At 36.6% G+C, this 22,733-nt stretch overlaps 1 protein-coding gene across 1 annotated transcript in view; it reads right to left on the minus strand.

The window, feature by feature from the left end:
• The window catches only part of DPP6 (dipeptidyl peptidase like 6), a 1,027,554-nt gene that overhangs the window by 162,131 nt on the left and 842,690 nt on the right, over window positions 1–22,733 (minus strand). Inside the window, exons 9-11 of the mRNA XM_074195237.1 lie at window positions 7,416–7,570; window positions 4,842–5,074; window positions 4,204–4,259 (exon numbers count right to left, since the gene is read on the minus strand). Of these exons, the coding sequence (XP_074051338.1) occupies window positions 4,204–4,259; window positions 4,842–5,074; window positions 7,416–7,570 (444 nt within the window). The remainder of the gene's footprint in view (window positions 1–4,203; window positions 4,260–4,841; window positions 5,075–7,415; window positions 7,571–22,733) is intronic.

A 22,733-nucleotide genomic window follows, 5' to 3' on the forward strand; every position in this document is an offset into this window, starting at 1 on the left:
ACTAGCTAGACCTTTAGGGATGGGTGGGACTTAGAAAAAAACTAAAATTAAATACAATATTTTGTTTCTTAAAGTGGCTCCCTGGACTCATTATGAAGGGAGTGAGACCAGCTAGAACTTTAAGGATAGAGGAAGTTAGGAATAATAAAAATTAAATACAACATTTTGTCTATTAAGATGGCTACCTAGGCACTATCAAGGGCTCAAACTCTCTGGTATTAAAAAAAAAAGAAAAACTGACTTGATCTCAATGTAAGCAAAATCTAAGAGCTAGAGTTCAATTAGATTATCTTCTGATTCCTTCTGAGAAGTTCTTGGTGAAAAGACAAAATGCTCAAAAATCTTTGGGGGGATTTTTATTGGGGGGGGGTGCATGTGTTTCCAGTCAGATTACTTTCAAATATATTTAGTGATTCTTGTTGTTCAGTTCTTTAAATTTTATCTAGCTCTTTTAGATTTTCTTAAAGTAGTTTGTCCTTTCCTTTGCCAGCTCGTTTTACCAATGAGGAAACTGAGACAAGCAAGGTTAAATGACTCGCCCAGGGCCACACAGCTAGTGACTGAGACTAGATTTTTTTTTTTTAGGTTTTTTGCAAGGCAACCAGGCTTAAGTGGCTTGCCTAAGGCCACACAGCTAGGTAATTATTAAGTGTATGAGACCGGATTTGAACCCAGGTACTCCTGACTCCAGGGCCAGTGCTTTATCCACTATGCCACCTAGCCACCCTTGAGACTAGATTTTAACTCAGAAAGCACTCCATCCAATATTTCACCTAATTGCACTTAATTATTCCTGTGTATGTCCTTAAATCTCATCTCTGAAAGTAGTCTAGGGGTGGCTAGGTGGCATAGTGGATAAAGCACCGGCCTTGGAGTCAGGAGTACCTGGGTTCAAATCCGGTCTCAGACATTTAATAATTACCTAGCTGTGTGGCCTTGGGCAAGCCACTTAACCCCATTTGCCTTGCAAAAAAAAAAAAAACCTAAAAAAAAAAGTAGTCTGTAGGACCATAGACCACTGTACAAGATAATGGGTTTGCTATCTTAGCCTTCGATTTTGCTGTTGGTTTTTAATCTGTTTACAGTAATGACCCCAACATAAGCATTTGAAAATTTGCAAAACTCCCTCAAAATAATCCAATGATGAAGGGAGTAAGAATATTAAGCTTACAGGTCTTAGATTTAGAGCAAGAAAGAATCTTGGAGATTATTTAGTCCAATCTTCCCATTTTGCAAATAAGGTCCAGAAAAGTCAAGTAATGATCACACTGCTAATAAATATCTTGGGTGGAACTCAAAGCTGAGTTACTTGACTCCAAGACAATCTTGCTTTATGTAGGATAGCTAAACCAGTACCATGGATAGAAACTGAGAAGTCAATAAAAGCTTCTATGAGCATCAATGTCAGATGTCAAGGATCATAAAAATCTAATAATTTTACTTAGAAGAGAGATCTGACAAACCTATGACAATTACAAGTGAAGGGTGCTGCTCTCCCCAAAGGAATATATTCATGAGCAATTGGACCCTTGCCTGAATCACCTACTGGCTTAAGGAGTGATCTGCTTGGACTGAACTTTGCAATTTCCTGTCACTACTATTACAATCTGGCAAATTTATTGCTTCTCTTTTTTGTTTTACAAATATATATATATATATTTATATATGTGACATGTGTTTTATATATTATATATATATAAACATACAAAAATAAGCTGATTTTTACTGCATTCTAAGTATTTGCTATAAAGGAATGAGTCATACGTGGAGAAAGGGAAAGGGTATCCATATGGACCAATAGTCCTAGATTTAATTTAACTATGAATATATATATATATATATATATATATATATATATATATATATATATTCTATCATTATCTAAAAAAAGGGGTTTTGAATAAAAGCTTCTTGAGGAGAGGGATTATCTTGGATTTTCTAGCACCTAGTCTGGTACTTAATAGATTTTTTTTACTCAATCCTTTGAAAGTCAAGGGTCAATGGAAATATTTTCCAGAAACCTCCAGGATGCCTTGCCTGCTTTATCTATTATGTTAATACAAGTGGTATGTATACTCTATACTACTCTGGCTCTTTGTCAATTAGATATATTCTTTATAGTTTAATTATTATTTTTAAAAAAGCATTCCTCAAAGCTATATATCTGAGGTTTATACTAGCTGACATATATGTGCCACTTACAATGTCTTCATTGACTTTCAATAGTTTTCCTCAGGGAAAAGGAGAAAGGGAAGGTTTGTGGGGTGGGGGAGGTAATGTCAGTTTGTCTAGTCTAGGCTTATATTCACTTGAGGTGCATACAGTGCTACCTGGAGGTACTAGACAGGCACTAGACCTGTGACTTCAATGGTAGTGGGAGAAAACTCACTTACCAAAGTAGGCTGATAACTTTTCTCCAAGGACTTTTGTGGAGTATCCCATAGCTAACATGGGAGGGGATACTCAAACCCAAGTCTTTTTAAAGAGAAGGTCTTACACTGGTTTTGAGTTGAACTCTCAATCTACCATGTCATGCCACATTTCATGACTATATTACCATGTTAAATATATTTATCAAAAGTTTGTATTATAAATTAGAACTATCATAATGAGCCAAAGTCTCGTGCCCAAACCTGCAATCTTTACTGAGGCTAAACCTTTCATTGGCTTTGAAAGTAATCAGGCTTGAGAAATTACTAGGTGAGATTTTTCACTTAAGTGAAACAGACAGCTTAGATTTTCTAGATGAACTTCCATATTAATGCAGTAAATCTGTTGAATGAATACTCTAGGAGCTTGAAGGATTTCAAAGGACAACTATGAAAACTTAAGATCTTAGATGGAGAGTAGGGAGGGGAAACAGGTCAAGGTAAAGAACCATATAACTGTCTCACAATCCAGTGAATACAAGCATCCATAGGATGAACGTACTCTTGCTGATAGAACAGCATCTTTGGCTAGAGGATATGACATATGAGCAAACCTGAGTCTGGATCCTTTAATGGTTCTTGTATTCAAGAGCTGATATAATCAGTCACTTAACAAACATTTTGAGTCCTTACTAAAGCCAACCTTACTGAACCTAGTACTCAAAATATAGAGTAAATGGTAATTATCCAAAAGAAGAAGACATTAGCATCTGAAGCCTTCTACAGAAGATATGATTGGAGATAAGGATTGGAAACTTAGAGGAACCAAGGGGAACTAAATGGCAGATGTGAGGGAGCTAACAAACATTCACCATTTCCTGCAATATTGGTGTTGTAAAGGGCATCTCCAGGGCATCTTGGGCAAGCAAGTTAGCATCTCCAGGCCTTAATTTTGCTAGATGAGGGGTTGGACTAAAGAATCTCAAAGTTCTATGATCCTTTGAAGCAATGGACAAGGGAATGGACTCAGGTCTAAGTTAAGTCTAAAGAGTTAGTATGGTACAATGGGCAAAATAAAAAAAAAATCAGCACCTGGATCTGAAGACCTGAGAAAAAATTTCACTTCAGACCCTAGTTATATGACCAAGATACCTAACTTACATGGGTTGCAATTTCTTCAGACCTTGGACAAGTCATCTAACTTACATGGATTGCAATTTCTTAAACCATAATTTCAGGGTGTTGACAAAGATGGTCTTTAAAATCCATAAGAGAGCTAGGTGGCAAAGGAGACAGAATTGGGAAGAAGCAGTTAAATCTAGCCTCAGACATTTATTACTTCTGAAACTTTGGGCAAGTCACTTAGGTTGAGTTTTCTTAGCTATATTATGGGGATAATAATAATAATAATAATAATAATAATAATAATAATAATAATAATAATAATAATGATAATGATAATAGCTACCTCCTAAGGCTGCTATGAGGGATCAAATGATTTGGTATTTATAAAGCATTTGATAGAATTCCTGGAACATGATAAGTGTTTTTACATACTTTATTATTATTACCTTTATTTTTCTACTATTATTTCTTTACAGTTTTATAAAAATGATCCTAAATTAACCACTAATCACTACATGTCTACTGAATATCCAGCCCTCTTACTAAAAGCTGAATTTTGTTAGTTGAATTTTCACGTCACATGCTAGAGTTACAGCAAAACTCAAACAGGTCCTGAACAGATGCTGGGTGTCCATGTTCATTCTGGCCTAGAGGACTTTGGCTTGTGATGTGTGAATTGTTCAGCCATGGCATCGCTGCACCTCCATACCCGACCTACTTCCTTTCTGAAGTTCTTTGTGCAGAACTTGGGCAATGCCACCAGAACTTCGGGGTAAGTAAGAAAATTACAAGGGGTCAATAGGACTTTCTATCCTGCTTTGTTTTGCTTCCATCCTTTTCCCAGAGATATTTTCTCCCTGCTTTTGTATTTTAGAAACCTCATGGTAAATACCAGATAGTCTTTCTTTCCTGATTGTTATATTATAGATGATCGCTAAATATCAGCTGCAGCTCCCCCCCAGTGAAAACAAAAAGGCTAATTCTAGTTCTGGGTATTTATAGGTACATGTAGTTAGGACAAGGCATAGAAAGGGCAGAAAAGACTCTACTCGGAGTAGGGATGGCAAGGACTCTTCTTTTAAACTCTTCTATATGAGTCTTAGAAAAAATTCATTCTCTACAGCATTTGAGATTTTGGCTAAAATCTAACCTTTTCACATGAACCAAAATGAGGATTAGAGATGACTCCCAATCTTTAAGTAATTGTTAATTTCAAATAAATACAACTGCCATTATTTTAATAAAAGAAATTCCTCTGTTACAGGCATGATCTGCTTTAATGAAATTCTGCTCTTCAAAAGCCCTAACCTTAACTTCCCAAAGCAATCATTTATGGAATCAGGTCACATGATAGTGGAGAAAGTTTCTGATAAATGCCTATTTCTGAGAAGCTCATAGTGGCAAATATAATAGAAATAATTAGAATATTGGGATGAAAACACATTACTAATATGTGCTATGGGGAAACAGAAGGAAGCAAACCTCATTCTTGGATCATCTGGTGGAGTCATTTCCAGATCATGGGTAGGCCCATTTAAGCCAATGACATGTAAGGATATACTTGGATTTTCACATCCAGCCTAGGATACAAAAGGGAACAGGGATATTATTAGTAATAATTGAGACAGTATTTTTTTGCTTTGTAAAGGTTTTACACATTTATTTCATTGGCTATACAAACTTCTGGACATCCCCCAGATATTCCCCAGGAAATTTTTTTTATTAGAGAATGACTGAGAAAATACTCACCTGAAGGCTGAGATGGGAAATACAGAGAAGAGGATTAATTCTCTTCCTTTCCAGTTTCCCTTTTCTCTCCCCTCCTCTCTACAGCACTTTCCCCCTGTCTGTCATCCAAATCCCTTACCATCTCTCAGAGAAATAAGAGGAGGAAAACAGAAGAAATTCAGGAAAGAAAGAAGGAGAAGCAAAATGACAGAACAAAGGGGAAATTACTTGAGTAGTTTTCACTGCTCACAAGTGGGATGAAATTAAGGCCTTCCAAAAAAATCTAGTACATTGTCAACTCCTCTTGTACTCCAACCATTGCCAATTTGGTGGTGATATGTACCCACCAAACATATTTCAGGCCCAAAATACAACTATTTTGGCCAGGAAAGAAAGAATAGAGGATACAGAAGAGAGAACATAAGTGGGTGGCCCAGAGAGTGAGCTCACCAACATAATGGCAATATAAGGCTTCAGTGATATATGCAAAAAGTACATTTCTGGTTCCTAAGACTGACACTTGGGTTCAATAAAGAAATAAGTCAAATGTATTTTTCAATTGGTTGAGAACTCTTATTTTAAAGAGCAATTCTATGAAAATGGACTGTAAAATGCTTTGGGCTGGTATATGAACGAGCCTTGTAAATTAATCCACAAATCACCAGCATTAAGAATTCTTAGGGAGGCTAGGTGGCACAGTGGATAGAACACTGGCCCTGGAGTCAGGAGGACCTGAGTTCAAATCTGGCCTCAGACACTTAATAATAACCTAGCAGTGTGACCTTGGGCAAGTCACTTAACCCCATTGCCTTACCAAACCAAAAACAAACAAAAAAAGAATTCTTAAAAATGCAAAATGCTAGGGGGCAGCTAGGTAGTGCAATGGATAGAGCTCAGGTCCTAGAGTCAAGAGGACCTGAGTTCAAATCTAACTTCAGACACTTTATCTAGTTGTATGACCTTGGGCAAGTCACCTAATCCCATTGCCTTGACCAAAAAAGAAAAAAGAATGGTAGAATTTAGCATATCTCAAACTTAAGGGAACTTGTCCCTGGGTTTATTAGAAAATGAATGGGTGAAATGAGGGATTCCTACTTTTCTGTTTTTTTTTTTCCAGAGTACAAGGAGTAATTTTGTCATACATTGAGGAAAATACTAGATCGTGAGACATTCATACTGCATTTCTCACATTATTGAGGTCTAGTATTGGTTGAAGGAAAAGAGAAGGACACAGAGGACATCAGCATACTTTTCAAACATTTGAAGGGTCATCACGTGGGAAGATTTTATTTTTCATGTGAATAAATAATTGGAAGAGGTAGAGAGAAAGATAACAATTTGATTTAGAGAAGCCCTTCTTAACAAAACTTTCCAGAAGTGACATGGACTGTCCCAGGAGAAAGCAAGACCTCTTACAAGAGGTCTGCAAGTAAAACCTGGATATTTGCATTGGTGGCATGTTGCTGGGTACATTTCTACTCAGGTAAGGAATGGACTTAGATGGTCTCTGAATTTCCATAAAATATTGACATCCTAGCACATTTCTCTTTATGATGCTCTGCTATTGACTGTTGAATCAATTGTATCTACCCCTGAATGGTATCTACTATAGCCAGCAGTTGCTCCCATAAGTATTCTTCCTTTAGTTTCATGTAAATGAACTCCCGTTGTATGTTAACAGTGGAAAGAATTGGGAATCCAGAGCTGGTTCATGTTTTGCTATTGATTTGCTCTGTGATTTAAGAGTAAGTTACTTAAATTCTCTGGGTCCAGTTTACTCATCTGGAAAATGCAGAAACTGGGCTAGATGATCTCTAAGGTCCTTTTCAACTCTAAATCCTATAAATATTCTATGATTCATGACTGAAAGAGGGAGCGTGGAAGGCAGATGTAGTCACCAACTCAGAGGGAAAACAAGGTCTTTTTTTTTTTTTACTCTGTTCTGAAGTTAAGTTAAATGACTAACCCCAGCTTAGACAAACACAAAAGGTATATTTACCAACCATCAAATTTAACTAAACAAAGATGGCAATTTAATGAGAAATAATTAATCTTTTCTCTGTTTACTGTAATGTTCATAAGCATCTCTGATTACCACATCTCCACATCTGAGTCAGCTGAGAGGAGAAAGATCTATGAATAATGCAAGCAATCAGTTCAGCAAAAGGAAAAGTAGAGTGCCATTTCTCTTACCTTGGGATAATGATAAGGCTTAACAGTAGGGTAGATAGCGCCAGTGTAGGTTGGCAGGTCCATGATGGGCACTCGGGAATCATTGATTGTAGCATAGGCTAACCTAGTCCCGTCTGGAGACCACCAGTGTGCAATGTGAGTCTTTAAAATCTCCTCTGGAGAAAAGGAGAGACAGTAGAGAAGGGTAAATAGCAAACAGATGGAGTAGAAATCAGTTCAATGCCATTACAAATGGTGTGACACCAAAAAAAAAAGTGCTGCCTTCTCATCTAGGTAGCACAGTTGATAGAGTGCTGAGTCTGGAGTTAGGAGGTTTAGTTGTTTTTCAATTGTATTCTAATCTATGACCCTATTTGGAATATTCTTGGCAAAAATACAGGAGTGATTTGCCATTTCTATCTTCAGTTCATTTGTCAGATGAGGAAAGTGAGGTAAACAGGATGAAGTGATTTGCCCAGGGTCATATAGCCATTAAGTGTCTGAGGCTAATTTGCACTTAGGAAGATGAGTCTGATTCCAGGTCTGGCACTCTATCTATTGTATTATCTAGGTGTCCCTGGAACCAGGAAGACAAGTTTAAATCTAGCCTAAACACTTTGCCCAGCTGTGGAATTCTAGGCAAGTCACTTAACTCTGATTTGCCTCAGCTTCCTCAAATATAAAATGGGGATAATATTACTTTCTACAGATTTTGTGAGGATCAAATGATATAATAATTATAAGACACAGTGCAGCTCTTAATATATCTTCACATATGGTTTCATTCATTTCATTGATACCAAGTAAGTATGTGATGATAGTAATTTAACTTAGAAATTTTTTTAATTCAAATATTTATTTTCTTCTACATACTGGGCACCAAGTTATGCTGAAGAGACAAAGATAAAGTGATATACTAACCTCACAGGGCTTGAATTTTTCCAGTAGATAGCAAAATCCTAATAGATACTTTAAAAAAAGCAGCTATAATGACTGACTTGAATAGTTCATTTTTGGAGGGTGACATGCCTAAGGTTATATAATATGAAGCTGAGTCCAGATGTGAGGTCAAATCATTCAACTGCATGTCCTGTACAATCTATAGTTGCCACAGGAGACAGGTGGAATGTGAAGGTCTGGGACTCAGTGAAAGCCTACTTCCCAAAAGGTAAATTTCATTTTGATCAGTATGCTAAGGCAGGAAAAGAAATCTGAAAAATTAACAAAGATTCAAACAAAAAAAAATCATTTATTGACTCATCCTTTAGTTATTTGATTTTGGATTGGAACTTTTATCAGTAGAGGCAAATTGAGGCCAGCCATTCAGTATATCAATAATATCTATTGAGTTATTGCAACAGAACTGTTGGAGGAACACCTGTGGTGCTCAAAACCATTCACTCAACCATGGAGGGGAGACAAGACAACCCCTAAGTCAAACTATATTCTTAGGCCAGTTTGGCAAAGTCATATAGGGCATGATGCATAAAAGATGAACTCTTCTCATCACTCTCTCAACCCTAAATTAAAATTTCAGCAGTGGTGCCAAATTCAAATAGATATAGGGCCATTGAACCAAAGAGAAGGATCTCTGTGTGCCACATATTGATTAAGAAAACCGTATATTAACATTATCGATGTTTAATTATATTTTTATTTATTTTTATTAAATATTTCTCAATCACATTTTAATCTGGTTCCAAGCTACATGCAGCCAGCAGGCAGGAACTTGATAACTCTGCTCTGCATTGTTCACCTTCTGAGGTTTCATTTTGCAGGTGTTTGGATGTCAGGTGAAATCTTTAGACCTTTTTCCAAATAATATTTTTAAAAGCATAAAATTAAATAACATAAGGTTACAAAGAAAACTAATTATATTGAAATAGGGGTCACAATATCAAGAAAACAACAGCAGGGAATCCAGGTTAAGAACCCTTATTTAGAAGAAAATAACTAAAATTTATAAGATACATTAAAGTTTGAAAAATGTATTCATGCATATTATCTCCAAAGTGTTGAAAACGATGGAAAAATGACTGAACTTTCTGACTATAGACTGGTTTGTTTCCAAGAATTTTCTTCTCTGGCTCTATCCAAATCAATCATCACATTAACCAATTAATCAACAAGGACATAGAATCATCTACTTATGAGAAGTCTTCCAATACGATGTTCTGCAATGAGCCTGCTCCTTCTCTTGACTGTCATTGTTCCCCACTTGTGATATGTGACTCAAATTTCCTGGGTTTCTGGTGATGCTACTCTTTTCAGTTTGCTTCAGGTCACCCTTAGATCTATTTCTGAAGTGAGGCTGGTGGCTTAAGTCCAACTCTTGAGACTTCTCATTGATTAACCTATAGTTTCATCATCTTGACCCTGGGCCTATATCTTTTTTTTTGGAGGGGGTGGGGGGGTGGGCCTATATCTTGATAGTGATTATGTCTGCCATGGCAACCTTCAAAAAGATGACTTGAGCCTTTGGACAATTCTGCAGATAACATTTTCCTATTACTTTGAAGGTATATTTTATTTGAACTGAAGCAGAAGATCTAACAGTTTCACCAATGAGACCAGCTCAGTCACAGTAGTGATGAATAAATAATGAACATTCCTAGATGCCAGATTCTCATGCCAAACAAAGCTGGACTAGCCTTAGTCATTTTCTTAAATAATAGTTCTTTAATTCACTGTTCCTTCCGCAGTGACTTTTTTTTCTTTTCCTTATATTAGCAGTTCATTAAAGAGATAATTAAGAATAAGAAACTGGGGGGGGGGGGAAGGGACCAAGCAAATGAATTCTTGACATTTTAGCATTAATTACGGATGTCTTTATTCTGCAAACATTTTCTCCAGAATCTTCAGCTTAATGAGGCAGTTTGCTTGAGTGTGACATGCCAAGTGGAGTTTTAGAGCAGAGTTTTGTAGGGAGAAAAATCTATTTCTTTAGACAAATTTAATTGCCTGAACCCTCATCTTACAACATAAAAGAATACTTTGCCCACTTTTGGAAAAGTAATTAACTTGGGAAAATCTGAGGACATTTCTTTCCCTCACCTATTCCTATCCTATCTGTAGATATATCTTGGAGTTGAAGGGGAACATTATATTTAGTGTTATTTGCTATTGAACACTGTCTTAAATCCTTTTAAAGGAAAGAAAAGTATGCTAGTGTAGAGTCAGGCCATGGAAGTGGTTGGCCTGGCTTTCCTTATGTTTTATCACAGTATTTTAAAGGAGCAAATTTTACATGTTTCCTACTTATGAAATCTGGCTGTTGCATGGCTGAGAAGAAGACTCCAAGTGCCAATCTGGCCAATAGGATAAAAAACATGAATCTATATATGCAGAGGCAGTATGGTACGGTTGGAAGAACACAAAAATTTAGTTATAGAGCATAAGTACAAATCCCACATCTGCTACTATCTTTGTAAACTTGGAAAGTTCCTTCGCTGCTGTTCCTTGGTTTTCTTCATGTGTAAAATGGAGTTGGGGTGGGGTTTGATTGGATCAGTTGACCTCTAAGGTATTTCCAACTGTAGATCTGGGGTCCTATGAGTCAATGCAAGCAATGCAGTAGAAACCAAATGAGAGAGTCCTTTTCCATTTTTTCTAACTTATGGAAAAAAAACCTTACTAATGATTTCTCTCTTCTTCCTTCCTTCCTTCCTTCCTTCCTTCCTTCCTTCCTTCCTTCCTTCCTTCCTTCCTTCCTTCCCTCCCTCCTTCCTTCCTTCCTTCCTCTCTCTCATATATATATATATATATATATATATATATATATATATATATATACATATATGTATATATCTTCCTTCCTTCCTTCAATCTTTTTTCTTTCTCTTTTTCTACTTTCTTTCTGTTTTCCTTCCTCCCTCCCTCCCTTCCTTCCTCCCTTCTTCCCCTTTTTACAGATAACCTTTTCCAACCCTTCCTAATTCTATTGCCTTCCCTTTGATAATTGTTTCCTAATTATCCTATATATAGCCTATTTGTAAATATTTATGTGCTGGTTGCCTCTTCAAATAGAGTCCCCCCAAATAGCTCCTTGAGGGCAGGGTCTATGTTTGACTCCTTTTTGTTTCCCCACTGCTTAGCACAGTACCTAGCACATAGTAGACACTGAACAAATTTTGAATGATTATTGACTATTGATTTTAAACACCTTCATAGCCTGGTTCCTTCCTATTCCCTGGCCTCCTTGCTGTTCCTCAAACTAAACTCTCCTTAGCTCCAGGCATTTTTGCTAGCTGGCCCCCCTACTTGGACATGTCTTTTCCTCTGCTTCATCTCCTGGCTTTCATGGTTGCTGTTAAGTCTCAGCTGAAACCCCACCTTTTATAAGAAACCTAATGCTGGTATCTTCTGACTGTGATTATCATCAATTTATCTTGTGTATAACTTGTTTGTTCACAATTGTCTGCATGATTTTTCCTCCATTATACTGGGGACTTCCTGAGAACATGGATTGTTTTTGCATCATTTTTTGTATCCCCAGCATTTAACATGCCTCAAATTTTCAGACTAAGTGCTCAGTAAATGCTTTCTGATTGACTTAAAGGGTTAATTAACTAAAGGAGAGAGAATGTTTTTTTTTTAAACAGTTTCTGGACATGCTGGTTATATTGGAGAAGTGAAGAGACTTGCCCTACGTCATATAGCTGGGTAGGGGCATAATAGGGCAGTGGTCACCTATGTAAGGAATGGGTCTACTACATCAAAACAAAACACTCTATGGGCATTCATTAACACCATTTTGAAAGACTAAGAACTCGAAGAACTAATAGTTGTTCTAAAAGGTATTTTCTAATGATCATCTTTTACAGTGTCCCATTCAAACCTAACTTTTTAGCCTCAAACTACCTATATAACTGATGGTAGCTCTCCCTTCACTTGGGTTGTAGTGACCTAATTCCAATATAGCTTTTACCTGTGGATTTTGTTCCTGAGGATGCTCACCTCAGTCCTTATTTGAGATTTCAGAGATAAAAGGATGCTTTTTCCTCAACTTCATAAAAAGCCATTATTAGAGCCTAACCTAAAAGGCCGCATCTCATATTGAACCAGAAAACTTAAAGGAGTTTGTCAGTAGGAGGTTATCAATGATATAACTAATTTAAAAAAAGAATATAAAAAAAAGTCCTCTGAGATAGGAAAAAAAGAGACAGAGCAACCAGGGATCATCATTAATACATCATATAAAGGCAATCACCTATCTAGCATGAGTTTTTTCTTAAAAAGTCATAGCCAAGATTATGTCAGTAGTGGCACGCTGAGGCTCTTAGACCCAATACTATTTTCCTTCTCTGAGATAGTGAGAGAAACACTGAATGGTGGAAGAACTCTGATTCTAGAGATCCTAAACAGCTAGATGCATGGACAGGCTCAAACACTCAGGCAAGTCACATGAATTATGTTCCTTGCCTATGAAATATGATAATAATGTCTGCTTTAACAATTTGACATGACTGTTATGAGGAAAATTCTTTATAAACATTTTATCATTACACAATTATTATTTTTCAATATGAAAACACAGGCAGACATGTTTTCAAATAACTGTACTCAAACTTTCAAAAAAAATTTTGCAAGGCTATGGGGTTTAGTGACTTACCCAAGGTCACACAGCTAGGTAATTATTAAGTGTCTGAGGCTGGATTTGAACTCAGGTCCTCCTAACTCCAGGGCCAGTGCTCTATCCTCTGCACCACCTAGTTGCCCAAGGACTCAAACTCCTGATGCTTATTAATAAGTTCTCAAAGAACTTTTGTCTATGTGGGTTATTATATCATGTATTTACTCTTTTCAAAAATAAAACTCATATTTTAAAACTTAATTTATCTAAAATAAAAATACAAACTATTATATACAATATAAATAACACATTTTTATGGAAAAATAGCTATTTTCAAAACAAAACCTTTACTGAGAAGAGTGGTATTGTTTTGCATATTTATGCAGATCTTTTTCGCATCTGTTTAACAGAGTACTGCTAGAGACTTATGTTTGTTTCTGATTCAATCTGTTGAGATATGTTGCTTTCTTTGAAGAATATGAAAAATAATCTGACTTCATACAGATATATAGTTGGAAAATGGAGTGATATTTAAGATTTTAACAATTTTAAAAGGGAGGAGGGAATATTGTAGGAGTATAATGGACAGAACTTGGACTTCATTGCCCTCAAGAAAGGATGTCAGAGACTCTCAGGGTTTTGTGGTCCATACTTTGAAAACTACTGAGCTGGAATAGTTCATCTAAATGACACTTTTTTCTCTCCAGTAATATATTATAGGGTTAGCTAGGTCACTCAGTGGTTAAAATACCAGGCCTATAGTCAAGAAGACCTGAGTTCAAATCCAGCCACAGATACTTACTAGTATGTGAATTTGGGCAAGTCACTTAATCCTGTTTGCCTCAGCTTCCTTATCTGTAAGATTAAATGGAGAAGGAAATGGCAAACCACTCCATTATTTTTGCCAAGAAAACTCCAAACAGGATTATGTTTTGGACATGACTGAAATAATTGAACAACAACAATATACTATAATTCAAAGATTAGCTATCTGGGTATGATGACAAGGACAAGGGAGGGACAGAGGAGATCTTTGAGTTCATCAGTAAAGGGAATTCTTAGATGGGAAAACTTCCTAGACCAAGGCAAGTCAGTATACTCTCTGTAACTGATAATCTTCAGAGAATAGTTTTAACATTGAGAAATCAAATGTCTTACCAGGGTCACACAGTCTTATTTGAATCCAGGTCTTATTTGTTCTGAGCTCCATTCTTTCAGCTATATCATATTGCCTTTCTCAAAAACATGAGGACTTGGTCTGGTTGCAATCTATAATCTTGGAGAGAATTCTCATACTAATGAGAAAATATTGAGATTTAGATAGGGATGACTGGTTCTATGATTTGATTGATTTGGGAACACTTGGACAGTGGAACTTCCTCTACCAATACAGATCTTAAAGAGTCATCATGGTCTTGCAAAGTTCCCTAGAGCAATGGGAGGGTCATTGACTTGTTACTACAGATTGGAGGTCCTCATATCTCCATGGGCTGCCTCCCCTGAAAGGGACAAATAATTACTAAATTCATTAAATGTACTTGGTTTTTTTTTACACCTATTCTCAAAGCTAATTATTTGTCTCAATGAGACTTTTTGCCTTGATCTGACATATAAGCATATAGAAGCAGGGAATGATATCACTTCTGGTTATGTACTTGCCAATGCTTGAACAAGGTTGTCATCAAAACAGGATTATAAACGGACTGTGACAGTTGATTAAAGAAATAGAATAAATAGCCATTTACTGAACCCAGTCAAAGTGTGTTGATCTGTTTATTATATATCCATATATATCCATATATATTTGTGTGTGTATGTGTATATATATGGAGAGAATTTATTCTCTCTAGGGTCTAAGTTATTTCCTGCTACAAGCTAAGTGTTTAGGGAAAAACAGGGAGGAAAGACTGTCAAGAGGGGCTAGGAGACACTGGTATTTATAAGAAAAAAAAGATGCAGATGAGGTGTTCATCAACCTTTTGAGCTGGTTTACTGGCAACAGTAGGCTTTCCCCATGTCCGTGTACACTCACTTGTCATTCTATAAATACATCCTAGTTGGATGATTGAGTAGACAGGAAATAAAGTGATGTGAAATAGTCCAAATAGCAGTACTGCCTGGATGCAAGTCGCATGTAGGTAGGTGGAAGCCTTTGATTCTATCCTCCCTTCCTAAAACTGAAGGCTCATTTAGAACTGGGAAGTTGGGGAAGCTAGGTGATACAGTGGATAGAGCACTGGCCCCAGAGTCAGGATTACCTGAGTTCAAATCCGGCCTCAGACACTTAATAATTACCTACCTATGTGGCCTTGGGCAAGCCGCTTAACCCCATTGCCTTGCAAAAGGTTAAAAAAAAAAAACTAGGAAGTTGTATGAACCTAGATAATTGTGTGAACCTAGGCAAGTATTTGATCTCTTTCAGATAACCTGTAAAGTGGAGAAAATAAAAGAGAAGTCCAAAAAAAGTCACAGTCCAGTTTTAAGGTATAACAATCATTATCTTGAATTGTCCAAGTTTTTAGCTGAAGAATAACATCTTATTCTCCTCTACAAGGTCCAGTGTACTTCTGACACTATTTTTTTTTTAGGTTTTTTTTGCAAGGCAAATGGGGTTAAGCGGCTTGCCCAAGACCACACAGCTAGGTAATTATTAAGTGTCTGAGACCGGATTTGAACCCAGGTACTCCTGACTCCAAGGCTGGTGCTTTATCCACTACGCCACCTAGCCTCCCCTTGACACTATTTTAAAAAATTATTTGACTGTGGACTTCATTTGCTTCATCTATAAAACAGGGATGTTAAGAATATAGTACTGTGCTTACTATGAGGAGTTAGTCCCTATTACCAGAATATAGTACTGTACTTGCTAATGAGGAGTTAGACCCTATTCTTTAGAAGATCTTTAGAGAATCCTTCTAGCTCTAAGATATACCATTCTGTGGTTGCCTTTTCTTGGTGAAGCTCTCTTAGAGGAACTAGTAAGAAATATTTTGCCAGTCTTCCTCTTCCCTCCTCACCAGCTGTCCTTTCCCCCATTGCCTGGCCACAGACACTTGACCTTGGGCAAGTTACTTAACTGCTTGCCTTTCATCCAGCATAAACTAGTCATCTTGATTCATATTTGGCCACTGGATCCAGATGGCTCCAGAGGAGAAAATGAGGCTGGTAACCAAGAATAGCACTTTCACTTGTATGTCATGGTATCACCTCCCTGACCTCATGGTCTTCTTTCAGAATGAAGGACAAATAACTATAACAACAACAATATATAATACATGGTGAGGAAAGGACTTTAAGATAACTTGATATCTGGGCAGATAGGTGGCAATGGCCTTGGAGTCAGGAGAACCAGTGTTCAAATTCTAACTCAGACACTTATCAACCGTGTGATTCTGGGAAAGTCATTTAACTGCATTTTTCTCAGTTTCCTCATGGGTCAAATGAACTAGAGAAGGAAATGGCAAACCACTCCAGTATGTGTGTCAAGAAAATTCCAAATGGGGTCAGAGAGAGCTGGGGCACAACTGAAATGACTCAATAATAAGCTTTAACAATAAGCTTTAACTTCACAAATATACTCCCATTCAATGCTTACAACAACCCTGGGACATAACTGTTACCATTTTATAAATGAGGAAGTTGATTTCAGTTAAGGATTTATTCAGTGACTTGCCCTGAGTGACATGTAGTTAAATGTCTGAGCCTGGATCTGAACTCAGGTCTTCTTGATTCCAGGTCCAACAGTCTATCCACTGTACTACCTAGTTACCTCTAAGACAGACTGGGTTCTGTTATCTATAAAAGGAATGAATTTGACACTTCTGAGAAGGTCAGAGCCGGGACAGAAAGAGAATTCTATTAAAACAATACTACCAATTCTTGTATTTATAGAATAATCTATATCTTCACCATAAGAACCCCTAGAAACATCTAGTTTCCAAGATACTTGAGAACAAGAGCTATATCATATTTATTTTTGTATTACCAGGGTCTGGTGCAGTGACTGATCTAAAGGAGATGGTTCATAAATGCTTGTTAATTGTTTTTTAAAAATTCTAAATCCCCTATTTTATGACTGAAGAACCAAGACGTGATGAGTGTCTTCACTTGTTCAAAGTTAGATAACTGGCTAATGTCAGCCAGTTGGTCGGTCAGCCAGTGGAGATAACACTGGACTTGGAATCAGGAAGATATGAGTTCAAATTTGATTTCATTTGCTTATTAACTTGATGATTGGTTCACTTTACTTGTCTGCCTCAGTAATCTTAACTATAAAGTGAGGATAATAAAAGACTTCCACGACATAAAGGGATACTTGTTACTAGCATTTAGATGTGGGTCTCAACAGAATTTAGCAATACAATATAAAGCTTGGTACCAACTATCAAAGGGATCGCAACATTATGTAGGTTTTTCCAAAAGTATCTCCTATTGATCTTTTGGTAAAGGTGCAGTTGTTGTGCTTCATTTGTGGCCAACTCTTTGTGACCCGTTCCGGGCAAAGATACTAGAGTGGTATGCCATTTCCTTTTCCATTTTTATTTTACAGATGAGAAACTGAAGGGAAAAGGGTAAAAGTGACTTGTCTAGGGTCACACTTCTAATTAGTGTCTGAGGCTGGATTTGAACTCAGGGAGAAGTCCAAAAGACTTTATGCTGGGTTCACTCTACATTTGCCATCTAGATGTTCATGGGGCACAGTAAGGGAACTCAATTAGGGGAGAATGACAAGGGAACTCTTGCCAACATTTTGCTTAGGGGACCTAAAACTTAAACTTGAAATCCCTGACAACACTATAGATAGAATAGGAGACATCTACTTGTGTTGTAGATATTGCTACTAATTCATCCCAACTTGAATGGTGCATATAAGTGGTGTGGACCCTAATGACCTCTGATATATCTCCTATCCATTTGCTTCTACGAGTAAAAGAACTCCCAAGTCAGGAAGAAAGTGCTTGTATACATACACAGTAAATGTTCATCTATATTTAGGCATGTATATATGATAAAACTCTTGCTTTCCCTCTATCCTTTCTTTCCCCTTTCCCTCCCCTCCCAGACTAAAATCTAATTTTTTTTTCAAGCAAAGCTCTCTCACCAATTCCCTTCACACTCCACATTCCTCCCCAGACTCTAAATTGCCACACTGATGTGGAGAAGGCATTTAAAGAATGAGTGGATCCTCATCAGGGAAGATAATCAAGTGATAATCAAATGTGTGCAAAAATTAGATAAGCAATGAGCTGGAGGGTACAAACCTCTCTGAAGGAATGTAATGTGCTAGGGACAGAGGAGCATGGGAGGTAAAGAAGAAAAAATATATAAATGCTAGATTAAAAACTGTGTATTATGGAAATTTAATGTTACCATTAAATATTAAACATGTCAGGGTAGAATTAGATTGGGGGCCATAACTCTACTTTATTAAATGGACAGGATCTCAGGAAAGCAGTTTTATGTCTCTCAGTCTCAGTTTCTTCTCTATACAATTATGATTCCCTTAAAGATTTATTCAGATCTATCAGTCTATTATTCAGTGATTTTAGGACTCCAAAAATGGAAACCAAGTATGTTTTCGAGATTCTTGAAGATTCAGGAATTTAGGACTACTTGTGAGGTGCTCAGTCAATTCTGAAACAGACTTGGTGCGTGGTTAAAGCTTCTTATTGATGGACAAAAACCATTTAGAGATTGGCACAGATATAGATATTTAATGGATGTGTTTGATGAGAAGTGCTGTTTACTAGGAGAATAGCAGTATGAAAACTAATGTCTGAAATATTGAAAACAATCAAAAAATGGCCTTCCTTTCTAGAACATTTCATTAAATTCAGATCAGTCTGATGAACACTTGTGCTTAGGATGGTGGTAGGTTCCAAGTAGGATATAGTTCCTTCCCAGGAAGATCTTACAATCTAATTGCAAATCTGTATCTTTTGAAAAAGAAGTTTTTAAGGGAATTTAGAAGGCAAAAGGTCTTTCACCGTTAACTATTTATTAATTTCAGTATGAGAGATTCTTCCATTTTCAAGAGATCCCAAGAACATGAAACAGATTTGGAGAGATTAAATCTTGAGCCTTATTACTTTGACAGGGTGCAAGGACTTCCTAGAACAGAGACTAAATGTTTTTGGTGACAGGACATGGAGAGAAAGGGTAGACATGAAAGAAAAGAAAGGACCTGGAAGGAAGGGGCAGAGGCTTCCCTGACAAATCATTACAATCTTTTCCAGGACCATCCATGTTCACATAATACATAAAATAATTAAGGATCCCTACGATGGTGTACCTAATTGTACCTAATAGTCATATGCCAACACATATAGCATATAGTACAATAAGTGCTATCAGATATTAGGAAGGAAAAAAATGATAGTTTTGGCTGGGGTCATATGGTTATCCAGAAAGGCTTCATGTTAGGATTCAAAATGGATCTTTAACTATGAGTAGTATTTGTCTAGGTGGAGAGGAAAGGAAGAACATTTCAGGAAGGAGGAAGAGCATGAACAACTATGGGAAGTCTAGCATGAGTATAGCTCATTTAGGAGAAAGTGGATGGAGTAGCCTTGAGGAGCTGTTGGTGATCAAACTGTATTATACAGGTTCTTAAATGCTGGAGAGTAGCCAGGTCATAATCTGTCAAATCTGTATGAGGGTGATCTACAAATAGAGGATATAAAATTTCCATGCCATCTTGGGCAAATCACTTCATCATTCTGTGGCTCAGTTTCCTCACCCATATAATGAAGGGGCTGGATTAGAAAATTAATATCCTATTCAAACCAAAATCTATTATCCTATAATCTTGTGACTTTTCCTTTGGCAATTTGGTATGGTATTCTTATCATGAAAATTCCTTTGGCTAGTATTTGACATCTATAATCTGGAACCATCCTACCTCAGAAGTCTTAGCTCATGTCATTCTTGTCAAATTGATCACCTGTTTCTCAGACATAACTTCCACTTTCCCACTTCCATATCTTTGCTGATACCATTTTCCTTGGACTCTAATATCTTCCCTCTCCCTTTTTACATGTTTCATTCCTGCCCAACTCAAATAATAATGATAAAAATAATAGCTAGTATTTACATAGCATAATTATATGGTACATTGAAAGTTTGGAAATATATGGCAAATTTGCAAAATATAGTTGCATGGTATACCTGCAGAATTAACAAATATATAGTATATTTAAGGTTCGCATATCACTTGATTTGTTATTTCTTTGGATCACCTTCAAAAAGATATGCAATTATTATCCCATTTTATAGGTGAAGCTGATAAAGATGAAAGATGCCTTGCCCAGGGTCTAACAGGGTGTCTGAGGCAGGATTCAAAACCAAATCCTTCCGACTTTAAGGTTAGCATTCTTATCAAATGGTCATATGGCTGCCTGGATTTGGAAGCAAATGTTATATTCTCCATGTTAGTCCCTGAACACCTCCTATTCCTGTAGCCACCTTTCCCTTTAGACCTCAAACAACAATTTTAAAGCTTTCTAATGCACTTATGTAATATTATGCATTAACCTAATGCACTTACAATGTAATATAATGCATTAACATTATGTTTTGGTCTTTTCCTAGTAACTCATAGTTCCATGTCTATTTGAGGGCCATGTGTTATCTACACATTGTATATCTGCCAGCCTTTGGCACTATGCTCTCTACCCAGAAGAAATCTAAAATTTCTATTTGTTGAATTTGCTTTGCCAACAAGGGTAAATGGATTATTGATCATTTTATTGGTTCAAATGCTCAGGGAAGAGGAAAATGACATGTACTCCTGCTTCCTGAAGAAGATCAATGTCGATTATCATTAACATGCTGGGAGTTGTTTATGATCTGGGAATGTGAATGTGGCTATCACAATGTAATTAAAGTTATTTTTAAGAGGACTGTAACAATTCCAGAATGATTCTATTCTCAAACCAATCTCCATTATACCCAAAAGAAAAAGAGGGGAAAAAAAAACAGCCTTTCATTTTGAGAACAAAGTAAAGGTGTACCAATATCAGATTCTAGGGTTGAATCTTGTAGTTAACTTGTGAAGAATACAAAATTTGTCTTTAGCTGCTGCTCCTTCCCTTCAATAAAAAGCACAGTTCTCTCTAGAATATTCTTTCTCTTCAGTGTCAAGACATGCTGTCATTTAGCTGTGGTTGAAAATAATCTGATGGGAGTGGGAAATTGGGGGATGAAGGGAACAAGCACCCACTATGAGCTTGGACTTTGCTAACTGCTTTACAAATATCTCATTCTTTCTTCTCGACAACCTTGGGAAGAACATGCTCTTATTATGTTGTTGTTATTCATCTATCTCAGCTCTTATTATTTCCATTTCACAGGAAACATATCCAGCTAATGAAGGATGAATGACTTGTCCAGGGTCACAAAACTAGTAAATACATAAGGTTATTTTGAATGTAGAGCCAAAGAATGAATTTCCTGGGGAATAGTTTCAGAACAATGGAAGACCTGATGGGAAAGATATTTAGGAGATGTGAGATTCTTCTAATACTCTTCAAATCACCAGATGGTCACCTGCTCGTACTATAGATGAGGCTGACCTTGCCAAGGGAGCAAGGAAGTACAATATAACAACTTTGTCCACTAATGCACATCTAAATGTTCAGTGGCTCAGCTGAAGTGGGTCCTGATACTTCTGATTCATCTAGCTGGGAAAGCAAAGCTGGAGACATGGAGAAAGGTCATTCTATTCTAGGTCCATAACTCTAGACCTTTTTTTGAGTTAACAGAAAACTTCATTTTATGGATCCTAATGCTCTCTACTTCAATTCTAGTATTCTTTTTTTCCACAGAAAAATTGGCATCTAACCTGATAAGAAAAATAAGAAAGGTGGTCAATGGCCTAAAATCCCTGTTATTAAAAAGACCTGCTGTCAGTATAGTAAAGTTGAAAAAGCATTACTTTTTAAGGAACAGAACTATGAGAGTCCATTTATTCCTGAAAGACTTTGGAACTTTAGTCAAAATAGTGACCAAGCCTAACTTATGGATGAAGTATATCTCTTGGTGGGAAAGTGATAGACTAGAAGTGGAAAATGAGATAAAATATGTAAATGAGATATTACATGTAAAAGTAATTAAGTATTCATTAAGCTGTTACTCTGTGTCTGAACTACATCAAGCCCTAGTGATTAAAGAAAGGTAACAACATGCTCCTTGCCCTTAAGATCACATTTTAATGAGGAACACAGCATGCAAATAACAATGTACCTATGATATATATATATATATATATATATATATATATATATATATATATATATGTATAGTGTAAATGGAAGGCAATCTCAGAAGGAAGGTAGCATTTGAGAGAGAGGTTGATGATCAAGAAAGGACTATTAGAAAAGTTTTGAAAAGAATCTTGTAAGCCTTGAAGGATGTCAAGTACTTACAAACCTTCAAGTATTATATAAAAATTGTTATTACTATTGCAGTTTTTGGCTGTTGCTTTGAAATATACATTTTTGATCAAGGCTGATATTCTAATTCATTTTGCTTGACATTATCTTTTACAAAAAAAGTAGTTTGAAGGGTGGGAAGTTTGTTAGTGGAAAGTTAGAGGAAGGGGGAAAAAAGAGCATCAATACAATAGGAAAAAATAGAGAAAAAACAAAAGAGACATTGAGAAGGGAGCAATTTGTGTACTGCCTTGTTAGATTTAATATATACATTTTCTTTTTTGATTTTTGAAAGGCAATGACTTGCCCAAACTCATACATATAGGGAATTATTAA

The sequence above is a fragment of the Macrotis lagotis genome, chromosome 7 (assembly GCF_037893015.1).
Source record: "Macrotis lagotis isolate mMagLag1 chromosome 7, bilby.v1.9.chrom.fasta, whole genome shotgun sequence".
Classification (NCBI taxonomy): Eukaryota; Metazoa; Chordata; class Mammalia; order Peramelemorphia; family Peramelidae; genus Macrotis; species Macrotis lagotis.